The 22318-nt window shown below is 35.5% G+C and overlaps 1 protein-coding gene and 1 long non-coding RNA gene across 5 annotated transcripts; both read right to left on the reverse strand.

Moving 5' to 3' along the window:
* Nucleotides 1-4718: 4718 nt before the first annotated feature.
* Nucleotides 4719-6594, reverse strand: LOC127901258 (uncharacterized). Of its 2 annotated transcripts, XR_008053402.1 has the most exons (3): nt 5907-6594; nt 5754-5803; nt 4719-5644 (listed from the first exon to the last, which is right to left on the reverse strand). It is a non-coding gene; the product is annotated as an uncharacterized LOC127901258 (long non-coding RNA). The 2 variants fall into 2 exon arrangements; XR_008053403.1 differs by having other exon boundaries at nt 5754-6594.
* Nucleotides 6595-17129: 10535 nt separating this feature from the next.
* On the reverse strand, nt 17130-20332 carry LOC107176991 (uncharacterized). 3 transcript variants are annotated; one of them, XM_052436264.1, is made up of 5 exons: nt 20153-20332; nt 19783-19873; nt 19262-19401; nt 18737-18827; nt 17130-17462 (listed from the first exon to the last, which is right to left on the reverse strand). In XM_052436264.1, exons 1-5 carry the CDS (start codon nt 20227-20229, stop codon nt 17352-17354), a joined length of 510 nt encoding a protein of 169 aa, XP_052292224.1. In that variant the 5' UTR covers nt 20230-20332; the 3' UTR covers nt 17130-17351. The 3 variants fall into 3 exon arrangements, with proteins under 3 accessions (XP_052292224.1, XP_052292223.1, XP_052292225.1); XM_052436263.1 differs by lacking the exon at nt 17130-17462 and adding an exon at nt 17869-18215 and having other exon boundaries at nt 20153-20331; XM_052436265.1 differs by lacking the exon at nt 17130-17462 and adding an exon at nt 17869-18133 and having other exon boundaries at nt 20153-20324.
* Nucleotides 20333-22318: the final 1986 nt, after the last annotated feature.

The following is a 22318-nucleotide window of genomic DNA, read 5'->3' on the forward strand; positions in this document are numbered from 1 at the left end:
TTTTATGTTCGAGTTTTGTGTTGTGAATTTGATATTCGCAAATGAAATGGCAGATGCCGTGATTTTTTAGTTTTTTTCCCTAATACACACTATATCACTTTGCTGTAGTTTCATTTTTTGTTTGAATTTGTAATTTGCATTGATTGTGTGAATAGACTTAAAAGTATTTATGTACTTGAATTATGCAATGCAGTGTACTGTATGAACTATTTTTATTATCATAGTAATTATTCACCGTTCAATGATTATGTATATTTAGTGAAGATGCAAATATTCACAAGCTTACTGGGTTCAGTTTCCCTATTTTGAAAAACTTGAAATCCAACAACCACTGTTTCTAGTTGAAGATATAGGGAACATTATGGTTTTAAACATAGAAATTTACCAAAATCACAAATATGACAAAAGTTTATTTCTGTTAACCATTGTTTCTCTCTCATGGTTGGAAATTAACAGGCATTTTTTTCCCTTTTCCATGTATTCATTTGCAGATTTGATCAATGTGTTTGAAATTTCTTTTTCCTCAACTTCACTTATATTCTAACCCATCCACTATTGAATGGAGAATGGAGAAGCTACTGCTGTGTTAACGTAATTGCACTACTTATGTTCAAAGAGTGGAGGCAATCATCCTTTTCATTTTAGCTCCTAGAAATGTTAAATTTAGCCACAACTAGTAGGCATCTGATTGGATGTGGTAGAAATTTTTATGTATTTAATTTAGATTATTCAGTTATGAGAGTGGGATTTCTCATCTCTTGGTTGTTGGAGTGTTGGAATTTGTAATGTGTACTAATAATATTTAAATATGAAATGAAAGATTTTATAATATAAATTAAGTGTTTTTTGGTTACTTTGTGGTGTCTTTTAATTTTACCAATAAATCAATACGCAATCAGCTAATTAAAATTTTTATTTTTAAAAATAAATTAAATAGTGATACTATAGTAACAGTAATTATAGACACTAATGTGATATCAATAATTACTAATACTATAGTGTTATGATTTTAGTGATACTATAGTAATAGTAATTACTGACACCACTTACAAGTGTCACGATTTTTCTGACTGTCAGATTACTAACACAATTAATAAGTGTCACTAAAAGTAATTACTGACACCATTCTAATGTCAGTAACGACCATTTTTCTAGTAGTGTAATAACCAGAAATGATAAAAGCAAATACAAATATATCGTAAATGGGGGGAGGAACCAAAAACTTAAGCAAAAACAAAATAATGAATGGAAGAAAGAATATAATAAATGGAATTCAAATAATTAATAGAAGAAAGAATATCATAAATGGAATTCAAATACACTTTGAATTCATTCTTTTGACATGGGGCAAGCCATAAAATTCTGACATTCAGGAACTATAGAGTCCTATGTCCACAAAACACCCTCTTCTAGAAATTCTAACAAAGTGATTTTTAAACCAAGTACCGGAGTCACTGAGTGGTTAAGCAGGGCTTGACTCACTGAAAATATGCAGTGAAAATACTAAAAATATGCAGTGAAAATATGAATTGTCAACCAAAATCTGTAAGTCAACTAGAAGTACTTAGAGCCGGACTGTGTTGATGGCGGCGGCGGCACCCGATTAGGAGTACGACGACTGCCGGAGTTTGAACTAGATCTCACGTCACCATTCTCGGCCGATCATTAAAATGTCGGCTGTGACCATTGGATGCAGACCGAGAGTAGCTGCGATGGCTTACAGGTCCATTGGCAGCAGCATCGAATGCAGCTCTCCGGTCATCGCCTGATGCGGCACTTGTTCTAGGGCTGCATACCCCAATACTTTCATCATCATACAATTTCAAATAGATATCTTACAAAGTAACATTTAAAACCAAAATGGTGATCTTACAAAATGAAATTCAAGAATATTATCATCTATTGAATCAATGCACAATGGCTATCAACAAAATGGTTGCTAATTGACGCACTGAGATTAAGAATGCCATCAACCTGACAGAGGTATCTAACTAATTCAACATTTCTTCCTATGTAGCTACTATTATCACTCATAAAGATGCACTGATGTAAGAAGCATTTTGCTGTTAGTATTAACAACAAAGGCTTTTATTTATTTCTACAAGTTCTTCATAAAACTGTGAGAATGGAAAGACATATAAAAAATCAGAGAATTGAGGCTAAAATGTAACTCATTTCCAAAGTTTTATAACACTAGAACCATTTAGCAGCATAGTTTAGATATCATTCCGAAGGAAAAAGTGTCTACTCAACGCATTCATCCTTTGAAGTCGTACTTCAATTATATCAGGAAAAGGACACCTTACCCTGTTCACAATCCCTTGTTCTGTCTCTTTTGATTTTTTCAAAGTTCGCTTCTTGTTCACCTCCAACACTTGATGCTGTCTTTCCAGCCTCATAAGACTGAAGAGATTTCAGAATAAGCTAGTTGCAGAAAAATTTTCCGAAAATAATTCAGCAAAAATTTACTACTGCTGAGGAAGCATTGATCCAAAAATCTTGAAGAAATTATGAGCCGAAAAATCTTTATAAACTATAAACGGACTGCTTACATGCATTGTGAATTTGATGAATATACATTTCATGCGGAAACCAAACCAACACAAATATACAATGATCTAAACGCTAGCTGTAGTGATCTGATAACCTTAGTTCCTTGAGGCAAACTGCCACTGCCCAAGAACCTTGTCAAGATCTATACAAGTTGCAATGTGAATCAACAATTGATCTGATGCTTTCAATGTCTAAACAATCCTCAGCTATAGGTTAAAGGAGATTAAAGAATATGAAATCGGAACTGAAATGGAAACAAAACACACACCACAAGAAAGGTTTAACGTGGTTCAATTGTGCATGAATGCACAATCTACATCCACTGGAGAAGCCACAGAAAAAGCGTAATTGATGATACCAGATGAAATTTACAGAGCTTATACAGATGAGATTACAAGGAACAAGAAGATTCTTTCTCTTTTTTTCTCTTTCTTAGATCTCTCCGGAAGGCTCTCAGTTCATCACACAAAACTGCTCTGCAAATCGGCCTCCATTCCTCTGATATATAAACCCGGATTGCACCAGTTTGTGACACGTGTGTAGGGCTTTCTTACTAATTTGATTTTCCGCTTAATCACGTGTATCACTTAGGCTTTGCTCAAAACGGCTGAAGTTGATGTCGTTTGTTACAGCTTAATAGAACTAGAACATCACGTGTGCAGCCTGTGACTTGTAAGTGAAATCACTTACTCCAAACGCAGCCGTTTTAAGTGCATGAGTTTTGAATTCATTGCACTTTAGTCCCCACTAGCCAAACTAACCAAAAGTCAAACACATAACGGCTTGGACCCAATAACTAGTTACTCTTAGGTGGTGTTTGCTTGGGAGGCGAGAATGGAGGAAAAGAAAATAATTTAAATTTTATTTTTATTTTTATTATTTAGTTGGACAAAATATATAATAATGTAATTTCTATTAGAATTTAATATCCATCATAATGTAGAATTTGAATTTCACACCAAGTAGTGAATAATTTAAATTCCTCTTATGTTGAAAACTAAAGTTTTTAAAATTACCCTTCAACTTTTTAACTTATTTAATGCCATTAATAATTATTATTTATAATTTTATTTTATTAATTTAATATTATAAATAATTGTATATTAATTAAATTATTTAAGAAACTTAACAAAATAAATAAACTTATTTATTTATTATGAAAATATAAAAATACAAATTGTCACCGGACCTCCGCTGACCATCGCCGGAAAGCCACCGGACTTCCGTCGGACGTCGCCGGACCTCCGCGGACATCCCTGGAAATCACCGAAACTCTACCGGAGCATTGTCGGAAAGTCGCCGGAGCATCGCCGGCCATCCCCGGAAAGCCATCGAACCTCTGCGGACGTCGCCGGAAGTAACCAAAACTCTACCGGAGCATCGCCGGAAATTCCCCGGACCACCCCAGACCGCCGTCGGATTACCATTTTATTTTTTATATTTATATATTAAATTAGATTTCATTACTAATATAAATAGTTTAATATTTAAAGTAAATGATAAATTTATCTAAAGAAAAAAAATTGTAATTCATTTCCTTATCAAAGTTTATATCAAACCAAACAAAGAAATCTAATTTCACTTCTCTCCACTCCTTTCTTCTCCTTTTCTTTCCATTCCACTCTTTCCCTCTCATTCCCTTTCCTCAAACCAACCACGACCTTAACATATTTAAATCTAACTGATTCCGGCATCAAGCAGTTATCTAAAAATATTGGCCAGTTATCCCCACTAGAAGATTGGGATCTAGAGAAATACAATTTTGAGAGAATTCTAGAAATCATCGTACAACTTTCTAAGTTTAGAAGGCTCTGCTTAAGGTATTGTCAGAGGCTTCAATCCTTACCAAAGCTTCCATGCAAACTACATGAGTTGCGAGGAACTGCATACATCATTGCGAGGCACTGGAATCATTATCAGGTTTATTCTGACGTTATGATGCTTATACTCAGTAGTTCGACTTGAGATATAATTATAAATTGGATCAAAATGAGATCAGAGGAATTCTTGAAGATGCTCTGCAAGAAATTCAACTTTTGGCAACCGCACGATGGAAAGAAAGATAATGTGATAGGCAATGATAAACCTATCTGCTTATGACCCCCTGCTTCCAAGAGAAGAAAGAAAATTGTGAATGCCAGCTAAAAAGTTGAAAGGCTGTGAATTTCCCAACAAATGCCATTTACTTTTCAATATATAGCCAGAACTGACATTAAGAAGTACAACTATATCATCCATAAATTAAGGGAGGAATTAAAATGAGAAAAAAATGAATAGAAGAATCTGAAAATGGATTTCAAATACAGTTTGAATCCATTGTACATGAATCCCAACATTCAGTAACAATAGTCCTAAGTACACAAAAACATACCCTCTTCTAGTGATACTAGTGGAATCATGGAGTGTTTAAGCAAGGCTTTACTTACTAAAAATGTGGAGCGAAATATTAATTCTCAACCAAAATCGTGAAGTGCTAAGGTGGCATGTTGGTTTAGGTAGGAGTTCAGACTCTTTATGATAGTGATCCCTTCTACACTTCACATTCTGGTCCTCCGGAAGCAGTTCTTCAATCCTTGCTGCACTTTGTGCACTATTCAAAGTAAGAACCAAATTATATTAGCATGAATCTGCTTTATAATGAAATTTCAACAAAATTATAATATATTGAACTATGCACAATCGCCATCAATAAAATTAACCTGAATTGATACATAGATAAATAAGAATGGCATCGACATGACAGAGATATAAAACTCATTCAACATGTCTTTCTTCACTTTCTTAAATTGGAAAAAGATGCTTGCTCACGCAATCACACAAGTCTTAGAGCTTTTTTAAGTAACGACACCGAAAATTTAATTGCAAAGTTAAAGAACGAGACTGTAGTTTTGCAGCAAAACTATTCAAATCCTGTTCGATATTAACAATACTTCTTGACACAACAATTGAAGTTCTTCTTCATTGTCAACAGGACTATGAGCCATCTTATCCTGCATGCGTGCCCTGTTCAGTACCGCTAGCTTGCTCTGCTCATTTGCTTTCTTCGAAGATCGGGTATTTAGCTCCTCCTCTCGGCGCCGTATTTCCTTTTCTAATAAAAGCAAACAGATTTCAGAGTACTTTAGTAAAAGGTATTAGCAAAACTTTAGCAGTTCTGATCGAACCAGTTATCATAAAACGTTAAACAAATGGAAAACGACCTTGTCCAGTATCGCTAGCTTGCTCTACCTCATTTCCAAACATTCAAGTACTGTGATAAGGAAGAGGAAATTTGAACCACATACCGATCAAATCATGCATGTACATTGAGAAATATTAAGAAATACTAAGTGACATAACCATAAGAGCCACACCTCGCTCTTGAATGAAGGATATCTTGGCAGGCTTGGTGTAGCATTTGCAGCACTAGAAACTAAACAATATGTACTTGCTCCATAAGTCAGCCAGTAACTTCATCAGTCAATAGAAACAAGAAATACCTTGGTATTATAATAGTCTATAAGTAGAATATCCATATCATTCACCAACAGCAAGAAATACTGTCTGTGAAGGATCCATCAATAGATCTGATGTAAAGATGTAAATTATGACTAAAACAAGAAATCAAACATCCAACATCATAAAAAGGGCAAAGGGGCAAAAGCCTTTAAGAATTAAAAGTAAGGAGCTTTAGATGCAGATGGTTCCACTGCCTCATGAACAACGAAACCTTTTATTAATGATCTCAAACTCTTTACAGGGTTATTAGATATGGTCAGTAGCCATCAGCTTCTAACACAATCGAATAGGAAATGCATACGAGAAGGTTGCTTACCTTGCAAATCCTAAAAAAATTAAAAGATCAGGAAGGGAATTGGCACAAGACAATCCCCTCTTGACATTCTTGAATCAAAATGTTCGTCCAAAGAGAGCAGTTTGATCTTGTTAAAAAAAACTCCCCTCAAAACTGGCAACAACTTTCCAACCAGAACCCTGCATTATGACGGCTATTGATCAAGAAACTTTCTTGAAGGCTGCAATTCCTGAGAGGATATTATCAAATTCTCATTTGCGTCTTAGTTTTCTCCTTTTCTAATTCTCAAATTATATAAAGGGAAAAAGACTGATAGACCCCCAATGTTTAAACAAATGGACAAACATCCCTCTAATATTTTGAAAAAGACATTTACACTCCCATTCATTAACGGAAACCATTTGTTTTAACATAAATTATAATTTTAATATGTAATTACCGTTATATCCTTCTAACAATATAAAAATAATTATTGATTGTCCATTTTATCCATATATGATGGGTGTCGAAGCCAACAAAAATAAATTCCTACTCTAAATAAATTATGTATAGTGATTGAACAGGGTCGTGTCCACAGAGATCGGTAATTATGTAAATCCTTTTAAAACGTAAAACATAAAATAGGGGTTTTGTTGACAATAATAAAAATAAAATTAAAATAACAAGAATGCAAATTAAAGTTGTGATTCAAATTGGAGAAAGCTCTGGTTAAAGGAATTAACTTAGCTTGATTCGACTACTGATCATTGATTCAAATATAGATTATTATTACTTATGAATAGGCCGGTTATAGCTATTGAGACCCTCTAATAGCCAATCTCTCCTTAACTAGTCGATAACCAAGGTACGACCGTTGGATATTTCCCTAATCAATAGACAACCCTAGATACGATCATAGGATTTAATCAATTGACAGCCTGAAAAACCAGAGAGACCCAAATCCTAATCAACACATATGATGATTCATTTAAATTAGATTGTTTATTCTCACAACACAACTCTCTGCTATGTTATTTGTCACAAACATTAAATTCTTCATATGATGAATCCTTTAATTGACAATAGATTAAGTTGATAATTAAATAGTGGCCAATTACCTAATTAACAAACATAATCATGAAACTAATTCAGAGAATAAACAAATACCCAAAAAGTAATAAAACAATTAAAGCATAAGAAAGATCTCACAGTAGTGATGAATCAAAGCTTCATTATCCTTCAACCAGAAAAATAGGTTTAGTTCTTCATAGAGAGAAGAGAAAAATTAAATCTAGGGTTTCTTTCTTTTTCTCCAATCCAAATCCCCCCTTTTTCACAATAGATTCCTCCCTTACATACTCTCTCTCTCTTCTACTCTAGAATTCTATTTAAAATAAAATACTAATATCTGAAATATTAAATTCGTAATTACAAAAATAACCAAAAATACAAAATACGTTAAACTAAAAACTGCAGGTCCGCAAATGACAGCACGCGCCCACGCCTTATCAACAAAGTTCTTCTGATGCTCATAATTTCTCCAAGAGAACAATCATCCTTAAACATCATCTTATAGCTCAATTTTATCACCAATCAATAGAATTGCACCTACAAAAGTAAAACACAAGTAAATCACTATTATTAAGTGCAAAACATCGATATTAAGGGGAGTAAACAATGCAAAACTAGTGCATAAATTGCACTCTAACAATATATTATTAATAAAATTACAAACATATCCTTATTGTCCAATTCCTCTATTTAAATTGTCAAATTTTCTCTTCAAAACAAATAAATTTAATCATTTGTTGATGTTGAAAAACGACCTCAACAGCTGAATTTGTACCTGCCAACCAGCAAATATGGTTAGGATACGCCGGTGGGGTTCCGGCGTAGACCCTCCAATGCCTAAGTCAGAAATTGTGTATAAAGAGAAAAAAAATGAGAGGGAAGAATTGTGAATGAGTTAAAATAAAGGAATTTTCCGATGGAGGAGATAAAAATCTTGTAGGGAATGTTAAGACTTTTAGATAGGTCACTTGTAGAATTTTTAGTTGATTTTGCTAACCCCCACCTTTGTTGCCCTTTTCAGCTTAAATAGGCTCTTGGTCGTGGGTGGTTGCCTCCTTATTTCAAGCCCACTTTCTTCAACAGTCGCAAGTAGTTGTCAGTTGGAGGCGGTTTAAATAAATCGTGGCACACAACTTTCTTACAGATTAGGCCACGTTATTTTAACCAATAATCTTCCATATCGAGCTAATTCTCAGGTCGGACAAATGAATTTTAAGGTCGGATTACTTCACTTCTAGATCAGACTGGCGAGTTTCTCAATTGCTCATGGAGGCTTAAGGTTGTATTCTTAAATTAGACCATTCACATAAACCTCAGGTTGTACTTGTAAACCAGACCGCCAACATAGGCTCCAGGTTGTACTTATGAGGTCAGCTCGACGGTAATAAATTCTGAGTAGATTGAGGTCGACTATATTTCTATACACTATCAAAAAAATCCAACCCGAACACCAGTCCCTTAGTTTTTAATACTGAAAAGTCATTGTCGGTGTTGAAAACTAATTATTTAAAAATAGAAAATTTTTCTCAAAACCCAACACCAGTCCCCTAGTTTTCAATACTGAGAAGACATGAACGGTATTGGAAACAGAGTCAAAAAAAGAAAGAGGAATATGGCCATAATCGGAAGAAAGATAGTGTAGAGCGGAACAAAGCTAATGCCTACCACAACAAGACTGAAGATGTTTAGGCTATTGCCGACCATAACTAGGCTGGAAATGTCGACCTTAAGAAGCTCAAATGTTGACCTCACCATAGACCTCGAGAAAAGATATCCTCTTCAACTATAGACTTCAAGCTACAATGCCGACCTCAACTACAGATCTTACCAAATTAAAATGTTGACCTCAACTGTAGATCCTACCAAGCTAAAATGTTGACCTCAACCGTAGGCCCTACCAAGCTCAAATGTCGACCTCAAATGTAGATCCTACCAAGTTAAAATGTTCACCTCAACCGTAGGCCCCACAAAACAAAAATGTCGACCTCAACCGTAGATCCTACCAAGTTAAAATGTTGACCGCAACTCAACTGCAGTCCCACAAAACAAAAATGTCGACCTCAACCGTAAACCCTACCAAGCTAAAATGTCGACCTCAAACGTAGATTATACTAAGTTAAAATGTTGACCTCAACCGTAGGCCCTACCAAGTTAAAATGTCGACCTCAACTGTAGATCCTTCCAAGCTGAAATGTTGACCTCAATCGTAGGCCCTACCAAGCTAAAATGTCGGCCTCAACCGTAGATCCTACCAAGCTAAAATGTTGACCGCAACTAGATTGCAGTCCCACAAAACAAAAATGTTGAGCTCAACTTTAGACACTACCAAACTAAAATGTCGACCTCAACCGTAGATCCTACCAAGCTAAAATGTTGACCGCAACTTAACGGTAGTCCCACAAAACAAAAATGTCGACCTCAACCATAAACCCTACCAAGCTAAAATGTCGACCTCAAACGTATATCCTACCAAGTTAAAATGTTGACCTAAATTGTAGGCCCTACCATGCTAAAATGTCGACCTCAACCTAAAATTTTGACCTCAACAAAATTATAATAATTTATCAACCTAAATGAGGCGAGGATGATTGCAAAATAATAAATGTTGATCTAAAGTTGAAGCAAATAATTTAGATGAGAATATCAAATAATCAAATTAGGTTGGACTAAAAATTAATGACCTTGATCTTGATAAGTCTGAGTCAATCTATTTTCGTTGGACCTCAATAATGTCCAACTGTCGACTTTGATTTCCAAAGGAGAGGATAATTATTCACGTAAGATCTCAACAAGGTCTAAATGTCGACCTCAATCTCAAATAAGACCGAATGATTATTCATGTAAGACCTCAATAAGATTTAAATGTAAATCTCAATCTCTAATAAGATCGGATAGTTATTTAGGTAGGACCTCAACAAGACTTAAATGTAAACCTCCATCTCAAATAAGTCCGGATAATTATTCACGTAGGACCTCACTAAAGCCCAAATGTCGATCTCAATCTCAATAAAATTGGATAAATGATTCACGTCGGACCTCAACAAGGCCAAAAGCCGATCTCAATCTTAATAAGATTGGATAAATTTTTCAGGTCGGATCTCAAAAAGGCCAAAAGCCTATCTCAATCTCAATAAGATTGGATAAAGTTTTTACGTCGGACCTCAATAATGCCAAAAGTCAATATCAATCTCAGTAAGATTGCATAAATTTTTCAGGTCGTACCTCAACAAGGCTAAAAACTTATCTCAATCTCAATAAGATTCGATAAATTTTTCAAGTCGGACCTCAATAAGGCCAAAAGTCGATCTCAATCTTAATAAGATTGGATAAATTTTTCAGGTCGGACCTCAACAAGGCCAAAAGTTCATCTCAATCTCAAAAAGATTTGATAAAGTTTTCACGTCGGACCTCAACAAGGCCAAAAGTCGATCTCAATCTTAATAAAATTGGATAAATTTTTCACGATGGACCTCAATAAGGCCCAAAAATGCCGATCCCAATCTCAATAAAATTGGATAAATTTTCACGTTAGACCTCAATAAGGCCAAAAGCCGATCTCAATCTCATTAAAATTGGATAAAATTTTCACGTTGGACCTCAACAAGGCTAAAAGCCAATCTCAATCTCAATAAGATTGGATAAATTTTTAAGGTCGGACCTTAACAAGGCCAAAAGCCCATCTCAATCTCAATAAGATTGGATAAAATTTTTACATCAGACTTCAATAAGGCCAAAGTCGATCTCAATCTGAATAAGATTGAATACATTTTTCACGATGGACCTCAATAAGGCCCAAAAATGCCGATCCCAATCTCAATAAAATTTGATGAATTTTTCAGGTCAAACCTCAACAAGGCCAAAAGCACATCTCAATCTCAATACGATTGGATAAGTTTTTCACATCGGACCTCAACAAGGGCAAAAGTCGATCACAATCCCAATAAGAGTAGACAAAATTTTCACGTTGGACCTCAATAAGGCCAAGAGCCAATCTCAATCTTAAGTAAAACCGGTCACAAATAGACAAGTTGAGAAATATAGTTGCACTTTTGAATAACCTCATTGATATTAATATAACAGAAATTACAGAATTGAACACAAGCAAATCGAAATAGCAAAGAAACAAACTTTCCTGGCATATTTAAAGAAAACAAACAAACAAGAACATCATTAATAAGATTGGCCTACTGGTAGTATTTTTTGCAGGTGCTCTGCACTCCATACCTTGGCGACGACCCTGTTATCCTGATAACTTAACTTATATGCCCTATTACCAAATGAGTGTACTTTATACAGTCCTTCCCAGCTCGGCCCTAGAACTTCATCAATAAATTTTGAAGCTCATTGGAAATGTCATCTGTCATTTTTGTTCCCACTCTTACCACTCTGCTCAGATCATCCTCACCCACTGGCACTTGTTTCATTTCTTCATTAGGTTGTTGTTGGTACAATCTATTCCTAGCTCATGGATCAATACTCGTGATTTGCATGGATTCTCTGGCAGCTGTAGCATAACAACTTCGAGCTATTTTTTGTTGGCCCCTCATCACTCCAACCCCACCTTAAACTCTAAACTTCACACATTGCATAAGGGTTGAGCTTACTGCTCCTACTATCCTATTGAATGGTCTTCCTAAAATAACTTGATAAGGGCTCGACTCATCAACTACCACTCATGTCACCATCATTGTCTTTTGTAGTGGACTGGACCCTATTGTCAGTGGCTAGTCAATCAATCCAAGGGGAATCAGTTCAGCTCCGCCAAACCCCTTTAGCGATGTTCTGACTGGATCAAGCCTGAGGTCTCCTATTTGTAGATCATCCAGAGTTTGCTTAAACAAAATGTCGACCGAGCTTCCCCATCTACAAGAGCCTGGTTTAATTCCTACCCTGCTAAGGCAACCTTTACTACAAGCGCATCATCATATGGATGTTCGACCGTTTCCTCATCCTCGTCCGTGAACACGATCGGCACCCTTTGAACCCACTGCTTCTTAGGTGCCGGAACATTAAAATTCACCTCATAACTTTTTAATGAATATGTACTATAATTTCTCCTCGAGCAGTTTGAGTCTCCTGCTAGGGTCGGCCCTCCTATAATCATTATCGCTACATTATCTTTGATGTCTCCTCTTCTCCCACCTCTTCCTTGGTCATCCACATACTTTTTTAGATATTGATTTTGCACTAGCCACTTAATCTATTCTTTTAAGTCTATGCAATCAACAGTTCCATGTTTGGTCACCTTGTGAAACTCGCAATACTTGCGGCGAGCACTTCCGCCCATACCCCCTACAATTGGCTTTGGAGGTGTTAGTAACCCTTTATCTTTTATTGCAGTATATATTTCTGCTCTACTCGTGTTCAGTGGTGCGTATCTTCCACTCTGTTCTAGTCAGTTCACCCCATGGTCAGATCTCGATTCTCTCTGGTCTGCAAGTGGTGGCAACCTATTGTAGGCTCTTACTCGGTTCTCCTATTGGTTCCTCCCATAATTATTTCCTCCCTATCGGCCCCTTTCTATTAATGAGATTTCTCTTCTCTCATGATTTCCTTCCTAATCTCAATTCGGCCTTTCTGGTTGTCTATAATTGAACAACCCTCTGTCGTAATGACGCCTATTATCCGTGTTTATCCTCAACCTATACCCAAAGTTATCTCCTCTCCTTCTCAGGTCTCCCCTTCTCACCGGACCCCCTGTCTGCATTTCTATTCTCCTCTTTTCTTCCTCTGCATCTTCAGTTTTTATATCCAATTTTGCCTGGTCGTACGCCTTAGCATATGTTGTTATCCCCTTATTATATAAGCTATTCCACAGTCGATTGATTCTCAACCCCTTCTTCAATCCCTCCAGAGCATTCGGATGATCAAAGGCCCCTAAATCAGTAACCTCCGTATGATACCTGGTCACAAAGTTCCTCAAACTTTCAAATTCTCCTTGGACCAATTTTTTCAATCAGCTCGTATCTTGCTCTGGTATGCATGAACCTCTAAAATGCACAGCGAAAACCTCACATAACTCCTTGAAATTTCCTATGCTTCCTTTCTTTAATCTCTGGTACCACTCCCGTGCTTGTCCTTTTAAGGTTAAAGGAAAAACACGGCACCTTTGAAAATCATTCAAAACTTGAATCCCGATCATCTCATTAAACTTCTCTACGTGATGATTCAGGTCAGTTTTTCCTTTATACACCAAGGCTGGAACTACATACTTCGGTGGCAAAGTTACCGCCATCACTTCACGTACAAGGGGGACTCGTTGTAACACCCTAGGCGAATCCCACATCGGCAAAGCACGGGAGAGATGTTGGGTTTATAAGGAGTGATCCACACCTTAATTGGCAAGACGCGTTTTGGGGTGTATGGGTGCCCCAAGAACAAATCCGTGCGGGCCTTTTTAAGGCCCAAAGTGGACAATATCTTGCCAGGTCTGGGTTGGGTCATGACATTATGGTATCAGAGCGGCTCCACGTGTCTTCTTGAGCGATGGTGGGGCAAACCTCAACGAGGACGCTGAGTCCCCAAGGGGAGGTGTATGTAACACCCTAGGCGAATCCCACATCAGCAAAGCACGGGAGAGATGCTGGGTTTATAAGGAGTGATCCACACCTTAATTGGCAAGACGCGTTTTGGGGTGTATGGGCGCCCTAAGAACAAATCCGTGCGGGCCTTGTTAAGGCCCAAAGCGGACAATATCTTGCCAGGTCTGGGTTGGGTCATGACATTATGGTATCAGAGCGGCTCCGCGTGTCCTATTGAGCGATGGTGGGGCAAACCCCAGCGAGGACGCTGAGTCCCCAAGGGGGGGTGTATGTAACACCCTAAGCAAATCCCACATCGGCAAAGCACGGGAGAGATGCTGGGTTTATAAGGAGTGATCCACACCTTAATTGGCAAGACGCGTTTTGGGGTGTATGGGCGCCCCAAGAACAAATCTGTACTGGCCTTGTTATGGCCCAAAGCGGACAATATCTTGCCAGGTCTGGGTTGAGTCATGACACTCGCCATCAAGTAACAACCTTCCTACCACTTTCTTGCCCTCTGTTTTCGCCTCTAATGCCTCTAAAGTGTTTTGAAATTGCAGCATTCGCTGCTCAAGCTCACTTGCCCGTTGGGGGTCTCTCAGCTCTTCCCTCTCCCTTTTTTGATTCAAGTCATTGATTCTCCCCCTCAACTCATTCACTTGTTCTCCTGCACTTCTATTCTCTTGTCGTACCCCAACTTGTGGTAGTCCCATTCTGCTCTGTTGTTCACCACCAAGCTCTTCCCTCTCTCGCGCTCCACTACTCTCTGGATCACTAGCTCGAACTTGAGCCCCTCTGACTTGGGCATTAACCAGCCCCCTGATCATCTCCTCAAATCTTGCCATTTGCCTCTCGATCCCTTCTCTTCATCTCTTATCTGTCGTGGCATTCATTTCCTCTACCAATTGGCGCAAGGTTTGCTTATCTCCGTCATTATCATCCATCGTTATTTCGTAATCCGATAGCCTCCTCCTTCTAAACCTTCAAATGCATGGCTTTTCGTACCGTTTCCCATAAACGGTGCCAAGATGTTGATGCCGAAAAACAATCTTAACAGCTGAATTTATTTTTTCTTTTTGGGAATTACAACGCGAATCCAAGCCGTTTCCCACAAATATGAAGGATTGTCTTAAACTTATATTATTAGTCTAATAACTATTCTCAACCGACGTGAGATAATATTTTCAACACAATTTATCTGATTCCTCATAGGAGGTATCTTAATTCTTCATTATCGTTAGGATTTCCTGAAGTTCTTCAATCCTGTAATCTCGGCGGTTGTTGTTTACTTGGAAATGGATCTAAAGTCGAAGCCGGCAAGCCTTGTTAATTATTTTGGGTAATCGCTATTAATATGCTACTGCACAACCTTTTATCATTATTAATAGGAAATGTCAATATGAGTTGTTGGGGGCAAAATTCATTTATTCACGTTTAAAGATACAATAGCCACTGATTTTTAAGACAAATCAAATGAAGGGTATAAATGTATAATATACTTAGGAACACCGTGAAATTGTTTGGCATCCTAGTTCCTGCACATTGCTGAATCTCTCTAATCGGTGTGTTATTTTTTCTATTAATTAATAGAGGTAGAGCAACCGAAAAGTTGAACAGAGTTAGGACGTCCTTTTCCTGATGTAATTAGAGTACGACCAGTATTAATGTATTATAATCAGTTGCGCCTAACAAATGCATGTTTAGGGAATGAAGCCCTGCTTAACCATTCCATTGGTACCATCACCACTTGGTTTAAAATTCACTTTATTAGAATCATTAGAAGAGAGTGTTTATGTACAAAGGATTATAGGCCCTGAATGCCAGAATTTTGAGGCGTGCCCCCTAGTCATGTCAAAACATAAATAAATAAAAAGTCTATAACAGTCCTTGCCAACCAATAGTCATCGTTAGGGATGACAAATTGTGCGCCAAGCATAGACTTTCACATATTTTTTAGAAAATTTATTTTTAAACTATCTTTATTTTTTTCATATATATATATATATATATATCTAATCACCATGAAATTTTAACATGTTATTTACACTACTTTGTTTCTCAACTTATATCAGTCAACCACTTTGTTACTAAAAATGATTATTTTATCCCCAAATGAATTACAAAACTATTTTACTCTATAAAATTTTCTAAAAATAAAAATAAAAATACAAGAATACCCCTAAATTAATAAAACAAATAAATCACAAATTCCAAGATGTTAATGTTTTATAATTATAATTTCATTTAATTTTTGTAATTAAATTAAGTATGGGGAAGTTTGCTACCTTATAATTATTGTAAACTTCCCTATAATTAAAATTAAGAAATTTTTCTATACAAATTGAAGATTTTGCTGCAAGAATAACTAGTGTTGAAGTGCAACAAAAATACACATACTAGTTATGTTCTTCGAACATCGGCTTACAGAGGACTTGTTACAAATATAACATATACAATCACCAACGTATAGGTTTTCTATTAATCATCAGATGCAGACACAAAATCTCCAAACCCATAATTAGATAGCGTTATACATGATCATATTAGGCAAGGATTTGTGACAAATGTCAAATAACCAAAGTTTAGATATAAGCAATAAAAAGAAAATATTATTAGAATAGTTGTAAAGCTTACATATTGAAGGAAAATTACAGCAAGAAACAACCACAACATATTCACAAGTTGGAGTTGGATAAGTGGTGATATTGACCCCCTCATTATATCTCACCAGCCCCCATATTTCAGTTAATCCCATTAAGAATTTTAAACTAAACTTTATCTCTCAGCATGCCCCATCTTATTTTATATCGAATTTACCCTTATCATAATTTTTATCTTTTCTCCCAAACACCCTATAAAACTTAGAAAATCTATTTTTTAAAAAGAAAAAAAAATAGAATTACTATAATCTCTCTCTTTCTTTTTAAAGGTTTTATCCACCGTTGCCATAACTGTAAAGAAAATTTGGGATTTCTTCATCATCCTCTATATCATATTGTAAATTAACTTCTTCCATGATTACAAAAGTAAAGTATACAATATTTGAGAAGAGATAATAATTTAAAAAGTTAGAATAAATTAAGGTTTAAGAAATTAAATTAACTAAATTAGACATTAACAGAAATTATCATGTGGGTGCACTTAAAAACTATTTATCCTTTTAAGTCATTTCATGTAAGGATAAAATAATTATTAGTATAAAAGTAATTAGTAGATGCTGATGGAATATAAAGAGGTGGTCAAACATTACAACTGTGGTCAAACATTACAACTCTTGCACTTAAAGGCATCCAAGCGCACACAAAAAAAAAAAATAAATAAATAAACATACTAGTAATGTTCTTTCCTGTAGTTTTTATGAGTTTTCTTGACTCATGCATTCCTTCAGTTCTCCTAAAAAAAAAAAAAAAAAACCATTCCTTCAGTCTTGCTTAATTCTTTCGGCCCTTTTTACCCTCCAAGTTGTTTGAGCCCATTGAGCCCACTCCAGCTCCAATCACCATTTTATTTTCCGCTTGTGTTCTGTGCTCTGGACACCAGCACTACAAGAAAACAGGTAATAGTTGACGGAAAATAACTATCATAAAAGGGGATGTATGACAGATAGTTCATCCGTCATCTATGTCATTGTCATTAATTTATGACAAAATATTTTCCGTCATGAATTTATGATAACATTTCATAGTCATATATCTGTCACATAATATTTTAATGTAAAAAAAATAATTAAATTTATTTAAATTTTCACACCATTTTTTTAATTTTTTAGTGAGAAATTCTATTAGTATTTAAAAATTTATTATTCAATTTTGGCGGGAAATTATTTATGATAGAATATATGATGGCTTTTCCATCATAAAGTTTTGATTTTTTTTCTAAAATTATATTATAATTATAATTTATTGATGAATTCATGTTTACAAATTTAATTAATTAATAAAACAAATATCATAAAAAATTAATATCAATTAACATTCATTCAATCGAAAAATTAATTTAAAAAGAAATACATCTAATATCCAATGTGATCTCCACCAATACATAATAAAACATCCCAAATTGAAAAAGCCATCCCAAAGTATAAAATTGCAGTCACATTCCAATCAAACTCTAAGAAAAGCAATAAGAATTTCGGCCACCAAGCCAAGTTACCCAACAAAACTTCCAAAGATTAATGCAAGTACTCCAACAATAAGATTTCTAGCAAGACTTCCTGTAAAAATTCCAACAACAATATCATCTTCTGATATCACTCTAAACGAAAATTCAAACTTACAAAGCGACCTGCAAGCTTCCTGTGAACAAAATTGATTCAAACACCAAGCAGAATAAGGAAAATTAAGAGGCTGCAATACATGTGGGCATCAAATACAGTAATCTATTTGATTTAAACTGACTTCACTTTTATGGAATGAGCAAAATGTGCATACTCAATGGATTAAAATTACTTTTGGTGAATGGGAATTCATCAAAATCAGCAAGCTAGCTAAAAATGCAAAGGAAGCCACAATAATAGACTAGTGTGAGGAGACAAAAATAAATCATAAAGTCATAAAAAGCAATGGCATCCAGATCCAGCTGAACTGATCAACCAATGAAACAGAAACCAAACAACCAACTTTGACAAGCTTATCTCAACCAACAGCGCCAATTCTAGGCCTGTAACCTGCCTACGTATTTAAAATAGCATAACAACCCTTTTCTGGAAAGTGGAAACGACTATATATATGTCAGGATTTTTAATAAAATGCATTCTTCATCCACAAAATAAAAATAAAATCTAAGTGGAGGAATTATCACTAGCACAAAAAAGTACCTGATCTAAAGTATGTTTAGCAAAGTTAGTGGTAGATATCATCACTCCAGCTATGAATGAACCCAGATCAAGACTGAGGCCCAGCTTATCACTGCACTGAAAAGAAACTCCAAAGGTATTACATTGTCCAAGCGGATGATCACTTAACAGCATAAAATCATATCATCCAGTGCATAAACAGTAAATTAACAAAGCAGAAAACAGAACCCATTAATCGATTGCCAGCAAGATGTATAAACCTTGACGAAACATGTAATTACGTATTGTACTTACCCAAGCAGAAATCAAAGAAATGTCAATTCCATGGAAAAAAAAAAACAACTAACATAAGTGAGGTGGGGAAAAAACTGAAAAACACATATATCCCTGCATGTTAGCCATTACTATCCACCAACATTTACATCCAGTAATATACAAACATTAAATGGAGAATAACAAACAGATGTAAAGGGGAGAAGGCAAAAGGATAAAGAAACATTAAAAAAAAAAAGTAGAGGATTAAAAAATTAGCCTAAGGTACGCAACTTGTTTGCAACACAGAGCAGATGCCTTATGCTTATTGGTGGATAATTTTGGAGTAGCTTGAGATTAGAGGTAAAATCCCCTGCTAGCAGACGCCTCCGAATGAGAATCAGCATTGCACAGCATACTCGAAGCAGTGTCTCCTGCAATATGTCAGAGTTTCGTAAGACTACACATTATTCTCTAGTTTCAAAATGAGGAAACCCTTATAGTGCTCCACTCATCACCTAGCATGAGAAATCCATGATGCTCCAGTTGTTTACCCATAAGAGAAGGGAAAAAAGAAATAATTGGAGTTAAATGGCTGACAGATTTAAATACCCAGTAGCAACATTAACAGGAAAGGAAAATATGTCGATGGTTCCACAAACTAAGTTCATGGTTTTTTTCATCAAAGCTCCCAAGGGCAATTACTCTCATAAAGGATCAATTATTACATTTCACAGTTCCAAGAACATGGCATCCTTCCATAATATCAACAAGATTAAACAGGAAAATATAAAGAGAAAAAACATCAGTCCTACCTGAGGGCCGTCAGGGTCACTTAGAAGTGTGTCCCAGATGTGAAGGTTGTTCGCAAAGTTGAATTCTTGCGTCAAGAGCAGAGTTATCCACCTAAATGCATAAAATTGGGGGTTGACATGTCATAAGACAGACTCGTGAGGCATTTGAAAAGATCAGTTGACCAAAAGATAACATTATCACTAAATGACTAACAGCCCCTTAGAAAATCCTAGTTACAGTGCAGAATTAATTAAAAACTAGAACTAATGCAACAAAAAAGGAGAATGGAGCTGAAATTTAACATAGGCGCATCACGGAACTGCTCTTTAACAGAATAGCATCTCTCACGCGAAGCAACAGCCAAAAACCTAAATCCCCAAAATCACTCACCCTATCATCCGTGAAGCAACAACAGCCAACAGCCACACCTTCACTACCTCACACACCCAAACAACAATTACAGCCATCACCCATCAATAAAAAGCACTACTGCAAAATTAAACCCATATGTGTCATTCTAACGGTCCCACGCACATTTCAGTCAATTGGTTAATTATCTTGACATTCCACATTATCGTAAGCCAGTGTAAAGAGAAAAATCAATTTCTCCTTTATAAGTGTTTTTTTATTAATTTTTCACTGAGAGAGTTGTTTTCTCTTGGTATTGTTTTTTCATTGTATTAAAAAAAAAGTATTTAATCCTCAATTCTTTTTGTTTATCGGTAATTTTTTACCCCAATAAATTTAAAAATTTTCCACATAAAATACTTGTGTCTAATTTATCTTCTTATTTTTTTCAAATTTCACTTTAATTGCACGTCATAATTCCCTAACAAACACAAAATTCCTCTGCAGCTGATATAAGGCAGCTTCCGAGAAATTATTGGATGGACTTCAAAAAGGAAAAAGAAATTAAAATTTGGAATTTTGTTTCAAAATAATTTTCGCAGATATTTATCATAAATCTTTTTTCTAAGTCTTCTAATTCCAATTTACAGTCAGCAAGTTAAACTGTCATTCTAGGCATCGTCATTGAAATTACTGAATCTTTAATTAGAGGAGGGTGTTTGCCTACTTAGGATTTTATAGTTCCGGGATGCCGGGGTTTTATGGCTTTCCTCATGACAAAACAATGAATTCAAAGTGTATCTACTTGTATTATATTCTTTATTCATTGTTTTGTTTTTGTTTTCACGAACTAGCTAGTTGTATCTACTTGTATCAGTACTGGTTATATACGTACTTTTGGACTCATGTCACTGTATGAGTTGAAAAAATTCTTGTAAGTGGAGAGATATATTTTATTTTTTGAACTACTTCTGAGTTGGTATGATGCTAGAGCTTGTGGCGATTATTTATTTTGACAGTTAAATTGGTGTTTCATTATAATTTTATTAAATAAAAGATAAATGGAATCGTAGAAAAAGATAAAAGAAACAAAATTAATGGATGAATATAATTTTATTGAATAAAAGTCTGAATAGCACAGCCAAAATCATCTGCTTTGGGATTCCAAATTTAAGTTCCGGTCAAAATCTCTTACCAATTGTCCAAATTTAGTTTTAATTTCTCCTCAAAAGTAAAGTTTGAGCCGACAACAGAATTTTAGAAAAATTAAAGAATTCTTTTCTTTCTTCCCTGAGGTCCATGAATTATTCTTTTTCTCATTTCAATTTCGAACTGTCGTTGTCATTACTTTACTCATTGCCCAACCCCACATTAGTCTTCAGTGAAATTATTTAATATCACCTTTAGAAAAATAGACAATTTATACTTTACCAGGACAATCAGATGAAATTATCACGAGACTTGCTGGTAGATTCAAAGGAGTAGCCTGCTAAAAGCATCTATTCTCCAATTAAAGTATCTTTTTGGCCCATGTGCTTGCCTCTGGTCTATCATTGTCCAAGCATTTAGAGAAGTAATTAATCCAAAGAGGTGCTATTTCGTAGAGATGAGATGCTCGATTCAGTATGTTCCATCAAACAATTGCTCCACCTTTTGGCATTTTTCTAGATAAACTATCTTAAACTGATTTTTTTTTTCTTTTGAATTGGTGTGTATTTCAACATGGGATTGTTTTTAAGAGCACAAATACAGAATTTTATTGCTTGCCAATTGCGATATGCAACAATTTTGTGGTTGAATGGGTTTATGCTCTATGACGAACTCTTCGTCACAAGAGTTGATTTTGAACATTCAGTTAATCCTGTTAAAAGCTCTATTTGGTCATTCTTCTTTGCCTTTGGTCTACTGTTTGCATATTTTTGAAGGAATTAGTTCACAAATATTGGCCATATGGAACAATGTTGCTCTGTATATTAAGTTTTAACTTCTCAGCTTCCCTAAAATTTACTGCCACATCAGCCAAGTTAACCGCATTTTTTGTTTTAATGATTCTTCATTTTTTAAGTTTACTTGCTTTTGACTCTAAAGTCCAAACACAATTTGAACTTGGACATTGGCTGTGTCTTTCGCAGCATTTCAATTTGATTTTCCGCTTGATCTTTTCTTTCCACCTGCATTTTCTCTGTAGCCTCTTTCCCCACTAACTTC

Source organism: Citrus sinensis, chromosome 3 (genome assembly GCF_022201045.2).
Source record: "Citrus sinensis cultivar Valencia sweet orange chromosome 3, DVS_A1.0, whole genome shotgun sequence".
Lineage (NCBI taxonomy): Eukaryota > Viridiplantae > Streptophyta > Magnoliopsida > Sapindales > Rutaceae > Citrus > Citrus sinensis.